Genomic DNA, 12,429 nt, shown 5'->3' with positions numbered 1-12,429 from the left:
GTGTGTGTGTGTGTGTGTGTGTGTGTGTGTGTGTGTGTGTGTGTGTGTGTGTGTGTGTGTGTGTGTGTGTGTGTGTGTGTGTGTGTGTGTGTGTGTGTTGCATTGTGAACAAAAAAATAATAATTATTGCTGATTGTCATAGACTCGCATCTTTTTCTTGTATTTTTATTCCGTTCATTGCCTAAATATTTGTACAAACCAAACACACACACACACAAATGTATTTTTAATTTATTATTAACGGAGAACAGCTTTTGAGCTCCTCTATATGATTCTCACAGTATGACGAGACACACACACACACACACACACACACACAGTACCTCCTCAGGTGGAAAGGCAACAACATTTGTTGGTGAGCCCTCTTCTGGCTGTAACGGGGAATGTAAAATTTCAACAATACAAACAAAACCGACTCTGTTCAGAATTATTGGCACCCCTGAATTCATAAATCAGCACATATGAACCAGTTTTGTAAAAAAATCTGATTATTTAATAAAATCTCTAAAATGTAGAAACTAACAGCAAACAGCTTTCATGCAGTGAAATTCTTTTATTATTATTATCATTATTATTATTAGTAGTAGTAGTAGTAGTAGTATGCAGGGGTGGTGGTGACCAAGTGGTTAATGCGCTTGGTTTCAGTTCAGAAGGCTCCGGGTTCAAATCCCACCCCTGCCACATTTCTCCATGTAATGTGGAGTTGTGTCAGGAAGGGCATCCGGCGTAAAACCTGTGCCAATTCAACATGCAGATCCACCTTGGATTTGCTGTGGCGACCCCGAGTGCAAACAAGGGAGCAGCCGAAGGGACTTACTTTTACTATTATTAGTAGTAGTATGTAATTTATATTGATTAAGAAGGAAAACAGGGTGGTATTATTTGGTAGATCTGTCTGGACCGGGCAGTTCTCAAAAAGTGAATGTGCAAGAAGACTAGTGAGGGAAGCCACCAAGACTCATATAATAGCTCTGAAAGAGTTATAGGGTCGTATGGCTGTGAGTGGAGAAACTATGAAATGTGAACTTTTCATATGTCACACCACCACTCACAACTTTTTATGGAGTACAACAGAAAAGAATTTTCACTCAAGAAAACAGATCAAATCTCAGCCAGAGTCTCTCAAGTGCCATTCTGCTAAACTGTAGCTGAAAGTTCACATTTGTTTAAAGAAAATCCTTCTCTGATCCTTTACCATGATGCTGTATAAAAGGTGATACAACAGAGTAAAGTTGCACTATGCATAATTTCTCCAATCACAGCCACAATAGCCTATAACTCCTTCAGAGTTGTCATAGCGTCTTGGTGGCTTCCCTCACTGCTTCCAACATGGTCACACAGTTTTTGAGAACTGCCTACTCCACAGAGATTTACCACAAAGAAAACTGGCTGTAAAAGTGGTGATTTATTGTAAATTCATAAAATTGTACAAATGATATGTTGTATTTCACTGAAACATTTGTTGTAACTCAGTATCTTTTAGGAAATATTCTTATGATACAAAATAGTTCATTAGCATTTATTTCTACACATATTTTAAATTATGTACTTAAAATTCAAGGGGGTGGCGATAATGGCAACTCATTACAGTTCTATGTTGCTGATTGTTTTCTCAAGTTGAAGCAACAATCACATCCAGTGAGACTTCATATGTATAATTTTGTAGATTCACTGGTTTAAGACACAAACATTTGCATTAATCCTATTATGATCATCCTGAATTCCACAGCAACTCCAGTCACATGCAGACATTACAGGTTTTCATTATTCTGTCACAATAACACAATTAAAATGTACAGTGCCCTCCAAAAGTATTGGAACACAGTATTTCACACATTTTAATTTGTTTATGCCATTTCAAACGCAACAAATACAAAAAATAAAAATAAATCTAAAATCATCTTCCTTAAACTCAAACTGAAAGTAAATATCTACAACTTGTATTTCTTCATAACGGATGTACATAAAGTCCAAAACATATTCAGTGACTTGGAAATGTTCATGTATCCATCCCCTGACTTGTAATAAACTGGTAATAAAACTGATTATTTACAGGTATTATACCAAAGGGGATGATTACTTATGCAACCCATCATCTTGGCTGTTATGTTGTTAATTAATTGATATCAAGTTGTAGATATTTGCTTTCAGTTTGAGTTTAAGCCTAGAAATTTAAGGAGTAAGTTATTGTTGAATGGCATTGAAACTGAAATTGTATCTCAAACTAAATTTCTTGGAGTTTTTGTTGATGACAAGCTCAGTTGGAAAACTCATATAAAACATATTGAGTCCAAAATATGAAAAGTTATTGCTATCTTGTACAAAGTACAATACTTTCTCCCCCAACATCTGTTGGTTTCATTGTATCACTTATTACTTGTCCCTTATATGACTTACTGCGTTGAAGTTTGAGGAAATACATATAAAACAAATACTAATCCAATATTTCTGTTACAAAAAAAAGCTATAAGAGTGATAAGTAAAAAACCATATTGTGAACCAACAAATTCACTGTTTGTTCGTTTTCAGTTTTTGAAATTTTATGATTTGGTTGATTATTTTACAATACAGATAATGTACAAAGTTAAAAATGGACTCTTGCCTCAATATGTCCAGGAGCTGTTTAAAATGAGAGAGTCCAGTTATAATTTGCGTGGAACTTTGGTGTTTGATAGAAGAAAGATTTGAACTACTGCTAAAGGTCATTGCGTTTCCATAAAGGGTGTTAGAGTGGGGAATGACTGTTTAGATTGTATTAAAGTATCTAGTACATTGGCTTGTTTTAAAAGACTGTATAAAAATAATATATTAACTTGTTATAGTTTGCGTAATTAAGTAAATTGCCTGTGTGGCTATTTTTTGTTTGTTTGCCTGTTGTATTACTTTGTTTGTTTCACTGCGTTACTTTACTGACTGGTAATTGTTTTTCGTGTTTATTTTTTGTTTGTACACAGAAACTGATGTACGTGGTGGCCGTTTATAAGCTTCTGCTTCTGCCCACACCCTTTCAGCCGCACTAAATTGGTAAATTGTTTGAGTTTTGTTCTCTATGTTTTAATTTTTGTTTTCTCTTGACTTGTTTTGTAAATGAGAGATTTTGTTCGTGCGTGCTGAATAAATCATTGATTCATTCATTCAATTTAAGGAGGATCATTTGAGAATTTTTTTTGTTTGTTTTTGTTTTTTGTTTGTTTGTGTGTTTGTTTTGTTTTGTTTTGGGGTTTTTTTTTTTAATGGCATAAACAAATTAAAATGTGTGAAACACCAAATGTTACAATATTTTTGGAGGGCACTGTGTAAAGCACTTCAAAACTTCCTAAAACAAGGTAAATGCAAATATATGCACTATGGACAAATGCTTGAGGCACATTTAATGTTCCCAAAACATTTTTAAACAAGAGAAATCAGAGATTTCTGATGTCCGCCAATCCGGATCCAGATCACCTCCGAAATTCTGTGGAGTCTTCCATGCCCTAATATCTATCTGTGGTGCAAATTTGGTGAGAATCCATAAAGTAGTTTTGAAATAATCCTTCAAAGACTATATAAAGTGAAATCTTGATCCAGAATCTGGATCCAGATCCAGATCACCTCCAAAATTCAGTGGAGTTTTCCATGGCCTAATATGTATCCGTGTTGAAAATTCTGTCAAAATCCGTGCAGCAGTTTTGACGCAATCCTACTATAATTCCTCAAAGCCTATATAAAGTGAAACTTGATCCCAAATCTGGACCGGGATCACCCCCAAATTTTAATGGATTCATTAAAATTTCGTCAAAATCCGTGCAGTAGTTTTGACGTAACAGACAGATGGCACATAAATAAATGATTTTGTTACATCTGCGAAGGACGTAACAATAAAAGCTACTACCATGCGGTCCATAAGTATTTGGACAGTGGCAATTTTTCTAATTTTGCCTCTGTAGGACACCACAATAGTATGAAAATGAAACAATCAAGATGTATTTATCATGTAGACTTTCGGCTTTAATTCAAGAGGTCTAACAAAAACTATGGCGAATACATGAACTTTTAATCTAATCTTATCTCTCGTGTCTAATACGATGACTGATTCTTGAGCTTCAGTTCATTTCAGAAACACAAACAGTGTGGTACTGTCTGTTAACTCTGCAATCACGGACACGAAAGCTGATATTTTCTGTTGATGTACCGATAATTTAAGAAAAACATCTAACTACTAGGATTTGTCTAAAACATTGCATATTTCTAGGAAAGGTGAAAAAGTAGTCATTCAGTATAGAAATGATGGATTTTAGAAATTACAATAAGTACGAAAATTTTGAATTAAGAATGTACAGCAGTCAGGGGCGCTGCAAGAGATTTTGGGGCCCATGAAAAGAAATGTTACCCCTGGCAGCAGTAATTATGGGTAATTATTTAAAAACAAATGAATAAAGATTGCAAATTTATTTTACCAGCTGATGTGCATGTTCCCCTAATTAATGTCTAATCTGACCCTAATTGGCACACCTGCATTAATTACGGGTATGCATAGGTGTATCGCTGCAGTGAGACCACCAGTCCAGTTAGTGATCATGCGAGGAATCGTTAGATTTGTTAGTCGTTCACGGCGGGCAGCGAGTTTGGTCTTACCGGCACCTCAACTGTGCTGCTCTCGTTCCCCATGACTCAGCTGGCAGCAGGTCATCGAGTGCACAGCTGGCTGAAAGACACTAACACAGACGTGCCATCAGCAAACAGAGCGTGCAGGTGGCCCTCAGCCCCCCTTGGCCCTCACAGAGTCCTGCTTCACAGGATTTACACTCTGTAAGTATGTGTGCCATTTGGGAGATTGGCCATCTCTGTAACACAAGACCCCTATGAGGGACCAAAGTAGGGACCTTCATCTTTCATACAGTCTAATGCTGTTTCACATCAACATAAGTAAGGAATATCTAAATTGGTACAGCATTAAAATATTAATATGTCCAATCATTTGATGAGATAATAACATTGATATTAGATTAGATTAGATTAGATAAACCACAATCTAGTCTGAGTTTTGAATTCCTTCTCACATGACCTTTTTCCTCATTATAGCCCGTAAATGTCCACGGATGTTGTTTGTGCTTTATAAATAGAGTTGTGACTTGTCCTCTTTTGGTTGACTTGTCATCATGCTACATTTGCAAACATACTCATATGAGAGCATTGCCTTCACGATGGTTAATCCAGGCTTTGAACATGTGAATAACATATACTGATTGTAATGAATGCATAATGAAGCCGATGGGTGAGATCTGTATTCCCCATCACATTTCCTCTTCTCTGGTTCCTGCCTTCATGCTATTTGTGGGAATGGGGTGTAATTTCAGCCGTCACCATGGACACGTGTGCACTTTAACAGGCGAGGGGGGATTCAGGCTGTTCTGGCGTCACGGCGAGCACTCTGGAACTAATCACACAGTTGCAAACTCATGGTTGACCTCTCCATCACTCAGCACCAAATCAAGGCTTTGCAGAAAGGTCACCACCTCTTGACCTGTATATGACCCTTTTTCTGTCAAACTAATGTATTTTGTCAACTATAATATGGCAGTTTCGCTCAGTGTTTTACATTTAAAGTTACTGGGAGGATAAAAGCACCATTTTAGCATCATTTTTTAGCTGAAGTGTTTGTGTAAAACAACAAACTGCAAGATTGTCATGTGAGTGAATTAGGGTATGTGGAAAAATATTGCTTCTCACAAAGGGCAGGAATTACACAACTGCTTCTGAAATTTTAAATTTTGATGTCTGTGAAAACTACTTTAACACTATTAAAGTAAATAAGCGATCAGGAGTGTATGAATGAAATGTATGAATGAAACTACACTGTTCAGTGCTTGCTGGGACGGGGTGTTAGGTCCAGTTGTGAAAACCAACAAATTGTCTATGGCAGGGGTGGGCAATCGTGCCATAAAGGGCCAAGACACTGCAGGTTTTCCGTGCAACCAATCGCCTCAGCAGGTGATTTCATTAATGATCAGGTGTCTCAGCAGGTGATTTCATTGACAACCAGGTATTTATGTTCAGAGCAGAAGCTCATCAGCAACCCACCTGCTGAGGTGATTGGTTACACGGAAAACCTGCAGTGTCTCGGCCCTCGATGCCCACCCTTGGTCTATGGCAAGGAGGAAAGGTTTCTGATGCTGTGATCTTTGAGGAACCAGTGGATACGCTGACTGCAGCACTTGAGTTGCTGAGTGATGAATTACAGAGTCTGTGTATGTGATTGTCCTGAATTGAGACTAAGATCCAGGCTTTCGGTGACTTCCTTGACTCAGTCATCACAAGTTTACCTGTATGCTGTGAAAGCATGGAACTTGTGGGGACATTCCCTTATCTCGGCAGAGACATTCATCCCTCTGAGTCCCCGGCCTTTAAGACCGAGAAACGCCTGTGAAGAGCTTTGTGGCCATGAGGTCGCTGGACAGAGGCGTTTGGTGATGCTGATATCTTTGCAAGTGAATAAAGGTTCAATAGGGCAGCGTAGTCTCGCTTGTACCCTGCGTGATATTGCAGGATTTGACCACTTATTGGGACCTGTGCTCTGTTGTGGAATATACACAGCATAACTTCACATGGAAAAATAGTGTACTGTTTTGTTTTCGGCTGTAATCACCGAAGCAGGTACGAAAAGTATTTTTTTCTCCCAGTGGAGAAGGGAAGATGAGGCCGATGAGAGACGTCGTGGCGGTAAGTGTTAGCCTACACAGCTAACCAGAGTAGCTCCATTCTCTTGCCTGCAAAACTGCCTCAACACGTTTGAGCTCCGGGTCATAAATAAACTGCGACACACATCCACTTTCCCACCACATCGTCACTTTTTCTTTGCATTTTCACTTTGTTTGAATGTAATTTGCCTAAAAACCCATTGAAAATGCCACGGTTTGTCCCCCCGGAAGTAGAGAAATTTCACCATAATGCGTCATATTTTACCCCTTTAGCGCCCACCCTCAAACAAGACTGTGGTGCCCAATATTCTTCAGCATCCTAGTGCTTCCAGCCAGTGTGGTTGTTGAATGCTAATCAGTAACCAGAGGCAACAACTTTTTTAGTACTACAGTGGGTCTTTTTGGAGGATCCTTGGTACCACTAGAATGACCTTCGGCCTCAGTGTCGAAGACCTCAGAAGCTGGAGAAGACTAAAAGGACACCCACATTTCACCTGAATGTGGCAGATAAATGGCTATTTTCAAGACGATGGGTTGGCCCAGTTGTCTACAGGTGTAGTTCAATGGTGTGGTGGATGCATCACCAACATGTAGCACCAGCATAAGCTCCCAGACATGAGACCTGAATAGACTTCAAATATGGTGCCATTTTGTTAATCCTAATGTTAATATTAGGTGCTTTTCATTCCATAAGAACATAGATGTTCATCCAACAATCGGCAGCGGCCTCCAGGAACCACCAGAAGACTTCACAAGTGACTCGATAGACCTGTTGTGCATGTTAAAAGATGCAAACATGGCCAAAAATATGATCCTCGTCTGTATCTATCAGAACCCTAAATTTTAGATTGTTGTTTTTAAAAGAGTTACTGCAGTTTTGGAAGTTTTGTGGACGAACTTAATGAGTGGCTCCATTAATGCTATGCTTGCAGTGCTAACCAGAGAAAATATATTACCTTTAGTGCAAGAAATTTTATCTTTGATTAAATGAAGTACTAAAAAAAGTGACTTTTCTGTCACGTTTTTCATTCATATTAATTACCATGTAATTTGGTGTGTTTTTCTAATCCTTGCCCAACTTATGTTAGATCCTAAGGAAGCATCACACCAAAAATGGTATTTTATCCACTGAGTAATGAGAATTTCAGTATTGATAATTATTTTTTTAACCTTGCAGCAGAAACATAATATCCTCAATAACCGGTGCTATAGTCTGAAATAAAATGATGTATCATAATAATTTCTGGGGGTTTCCCATATCATAATAATAATAATATTATGATACATAATATACATAATATTATGTATCATAATATTGTATTTGTGGTATTATGAATAGTCCATATTACTCACCAGCTTGACTGAAGACAGCAGGTGGGTGCCTTCACACTTCAGTCTGTGTGGGTCAACTTGTTCAATATGAAATTATTATTATACTGTAATAATCAAAGCATTCATTTAAAAACTGTGTTGTATGGAGTACATACTGTAGTATAGTCTTAGTACTGGCCAGTACTTCTCAGTAATAGTGAAACATTTCTATTAAAACTGAACCAAATTCTTCAGTTTTTTCCGCCATAACAGCCTGAACAGCAAACAAATAACCCAAAACTACACGTCAGAGCTGCAGTTCATGAACTACTCACCCCAGCAGACTTTTGCCACACAGCTACAGAAGCTTCGAGAAAGTCTGTGTTTACCGTCAGACTCAAGGCCAATGTTTGTGTCTGATCTCTGCTGTGAGGAGTCCTGGACTCTCTGCTGCTATTTTTGCTTTGTGTGCTGAGGGGGGAGGAGAGGACAGGGGGTTAAAGGGAAACAGAGGTAGTGGGTGAGGTGTTCACTGGCCATGAAGAAGAGATCTGAGGGGAGGGAGCAGATTGAAGGGGATCTGTGGGAGTCATGTTTGAGGTCATGTGCTTTGGCAATCAGCATTGGGTGGAGGGTGGTGTGTGTGGGGGTGGGGGGGCAGTCAAGCCCCACTATCAACACACAGCCACATTACCGTAATACAGGCAGATGTGTCAAACCTGCTTATGCCATATAACGCTAACACCCACGTATATTTGGAAGCAGGCATTTGTTATTTTCAGAGTCTGACACTACATATTAAGTATTGCAAACAAATACTAAAAGGCCTCAGACACGCATACCCTGTGAGCTCAACACACAGTAATATAAATGTACAAGTAAATATACATATGTTTGTAAAGGGGTTTTTCACTATGTATGACTTCATCCTGAAATCATTCATGCCAGTCAGTTACAAATATTTTGATGATCAATATATGCTTCAGGTCACCCATCTATGCTTTCTGGCTGTTGAGACATACGAAAATAAATACAATTTTAAAAAGCTGTTTTTGGACCATGTTTTTCTTCACCTATCACCAAACTACTCCAAAATCTAATCACCTCTAGATATCTATCCAAATCATATTCCCACCTAATTGGATCCACCTAATTGGCGATTACACCTATCCTTCACTGTTGAAATATAAAAGAAAGAAATCTAATCACCTCTACATAATATCCAAGTAATGATGCCACCAAGTTTGAAGGACATCCATCTACCCATTTTTATATTTCCTTGTCCACAAACACACTGACACACACACACACCAGTGAAAACAATATCTTGCTGTCTGTGTACATTTTTCCTACTGCACAGAGTAATGAACATCAGTTTGTTTGCGTATATTTGGAATCAGTGACTGCAACTTGGAGAAGCTCAGTGAGGAATTAGTGTCTGGGTTTACAGTGGTCCAGGATCAAGACTAAGATCTAGGCTTTGAAAGACTTCCTGGACTTGTACACTAGAAGAGTATCTGTATGCAGCCAAAGTGTTGAATGCATCCTTATTGAGAAATGTGAGTTTATATCTAAAATGCTGTGACAAATAAAATATCATAAGCTTTGTCAGTGGCTGAATATGAATATAAACATCCTCCAGGTGTCACTGTGATCCTTTAAACCTCTCTGAAGCCTTTTCATTTTGATGAACGTCTTCCTCCTGGTGATACTCTCTGTGCCTCCATCCTCTCCTCCATGTCTCCGTGGAAACAAATTAACATAGTACAGTAGTGTTCAGAATAATAGTAGTGCTCTGTGACTAAAAAGATTAATCCAGGTTTTGAGTATATTTCTTATTGTTACATGGGAAACAAGGTACCAGTAGATTTAGTAGATTCTCACAAATCCAGCAAGACCAAGCATTTATGATATGCACACTCTTAAGGCTATGAAATTGGGTTATTAGTAAAAACAAAGTAGAAAAGGGGGTGTTCACAATAATAGTAGTGCGGCATTCAGTGAGGAAAATGGAATGTTCAAGACATTGTTCAGAAGAACAGCGCAGTTTGATTAAAAAGTTGATTGGAGAGGGGAAAACTTATATGCAGGTGCAAAATTTATAGACTGTTCATCTACAATGATCTCCAATGCTTGAAAATGGACCAAAAAAAAACAGAGACGTGTAGAAGAAAATGGAAAACAACCATCAAAATGGATAGAAGAATAACCAGAATGGCAAAGACTCACCCATTGATCAGCTCCAGGATGATCAAAGACAGTCTGGAGTTACCTGTAAGTGCTGTGACAGTTAGAAGACGCCTGTGTGAAGCTAATTTATTTGCAAGAATCCCCTGCAAAGTCCCTCTGTTAAATAAAAGACATGTGCAGAAGAGGTTACAATTTGCCAAAGAACACATCAACTGGCCTAAAGAGAAATGGAGGAATATTTTGTGGACTGATGAGAGTTGTTCTTTTTGGTCCAAGGGCCGCAGACAGTTTGTGAGATGACCCCCAAACTCTGAATTCAACCCACAGTTCACAGTGAAGACAGTGCAGCATGGTGGTGCAAGCATCATGATATGGGCATGTTTCTCCTACTATGGTGTTGGGCCTATATATCGCATACCAGGTATCATGGATCACTTTGGATATGTCAAAATACTTGAAGAGGTCATGTTGCCTTATGCTGAAGAGGACATGCCCTTGAAATGGGTGTTTCAACAAGACAATGACCCCAAGCACACTAGTAAACAAGCAAAATCTTGGTTCCAAACCAACAAAATTAATGCCTCGCAGATGTGAAGAAATCATGAAAAACTGTGGTTATACAACTAAATACTAGTTTAGTGATTCACAGGATTGCTAAAAAAGCAGTTTGAACATAATAGTTTTGAGTTTGTAGCATCAACAGCAGATGCTACTATTATTGTGAACATCTCCTTTTCTACTTTTTTTACTAATAGCCCAATTTCATAGCCTTAAGAGTGTGCATATCATGAAAGCTTGGTCTTGTTGGATTTGTGAGAATCTACTGAATTTACTGGTACCTTGTTTCCCATGTAATAAGAAATATACTCAAAACCTGGATTCATCTTTTTAGTCACATAGCACTACTATTATTCTGAACACTACTGTAGGTCAATTTACAGACTTGCTCAAAGTCAAAAACATCAAATTTTCACAGCAACCATATTAAGGGTATTTATTGATTTTGGTGATTCACACTGAGGTTTGGATCTGTTTCCACCTGCCATCATCACAGATCGATCACTGATCACCCCCCTCATTGATTTGATCAGCAGCTGTTTGATGTCACATTCACTGACATCCAGGCAGAAACAGCTCAACACTACAGCATCGCCCCCCTCCCTGCCGCTCCTGTCCTCCCCTCTTCCTCCACTACAATCAGCCTCACCCTTACGCTTTTATATCCAGCTCCCCCCCCCGCCACCTCTTCATCTTGACTGATTTTTCTCAGCTGACGTTGCCCCTCCTCCAACACTAGGGTACATTTTCCCTGCTTTGCCTCAGTATCCACCGCTCCTCTTGTCTGACAAAAATCCATCCGCCTGCTCGTCGTGCACCTCCTGAGACAGGCATCGATGCTGCGCTGCAGACAGCCTGTGCCCAGCATCATCTTATCTCCATTTACCTGCTGCCGTGGAATTCCGATGCAGCTTCCCATCTTGTATTCCATGTCCTCCTGCGGCGAGGTGACTCTGGCACTACACGGACGGCACAGCACCTTTCTGCAGAACTGCATAGTTACCATCCGGACTCAGCATTGCCCAGGCAGAGCTTTGGTGGAGCTGCAGAGTGGGGAGTGTGCACAGCTCTGTGGCTGTACCAGTGTGCACCCGTGTGACGAAGAAATTCTACGCACTGCATCGCTCGTGACATATATTTTCAAGCAATTGTTATATAAAATCTGCCTTACATAAGACATCCAGCCTCATCAGATGATTGTGATAAAGGAGAGCAGCGTCAGGTGCAGCTGTGCATCACTGCACAGGAGAAGCAGAGTCGGGGTCTGCACGCTGGAGGGGAAATGTTCAAAGGGGGAGAGCAGAAAATAAGACAAAAGAGCTTCTCTTTAAAATAAATAAATAAATAAACAAATTAACAGCACTCTCAGCAAATGTTGATAAGCTTTCTACCACCGACAAGTGATGGTTTTCTACAGAAAATGTTTACAAAGTACAATTTAGTGATTTTAACCTTTTGACCTTTTAGACAAATAGGCTTCTTGGGGTCACCATGCCTAAAACACTTGTAACAAGATGGTGACACCAAGGCAAATAGGAAATTATTGCACTCACAATAAAGTCTACTCCAGTGACCTTGACCTTTGGACCCCAAAATCAACAGGCTTCTTGGGGACACAATGAGTAATACATAAACCAAGTCTGGTGGTAATTGGGCCACTACAACTGAAGTAATCTCACTCACAATTGAACTC

General features: G+C 39.2%; 1 protein-coding gene across 1 annotated transcript in view; it reads right to left on the bottom strand.

Annotated features, from left to right (window-relative positions):
- Window positions 1-11,971, bottom strand: part of LOC117522948 — a 38,116-nt gene extending 26,145 nt beyond the window's left edge. Inside the window, exons 1-4 of the mRNA XM_034184369.1 lie at window positions 11,623-11,971; window positions 8,708-8,710; window positions 4,615-4,694; window positions 324-371 (exon numbers count right to left, since the gene is read on the bottom strand). Of these exons, the coding sequence (XP_034040260.1) occupies window positions 324-371; window positions 4,615-4,647 (81 nt within the window). The 5' untranslated portion in view covers window positions 4,648-4,694; window positions 8,708-8,710; window positions 11,623-11,971. The remainder of the gene's footprint in view (window positions 1-323; window positions 372-4,614; window positions 4,695-8,707; window positions 8,711-11,622) is intronic.
- Between the last annotated feature and the right edge of the window lie 458 nt (window positions 11,972-12,429).

The sequence above is a fragment of the Thalassophryne amazonica genome, chromosome 13 (assembly GCF_902500255.1).
Source record: "Thalassophryne amazonica chromosome 13, fThaAma1.1, whole genome shotgun sequence".
NCBI classification, from domain to species: Eukaryota; Metazoa; Chordata; class Actinopteri; order Batrachoidiformes; family Batrachoididae; genus Thalassophryne; species Thalassophryne amazonica.
Note: the sequence above shows the minus strand (reverse complement) of the source record. Positions and strands in the feature narration are given on the sequence as shown.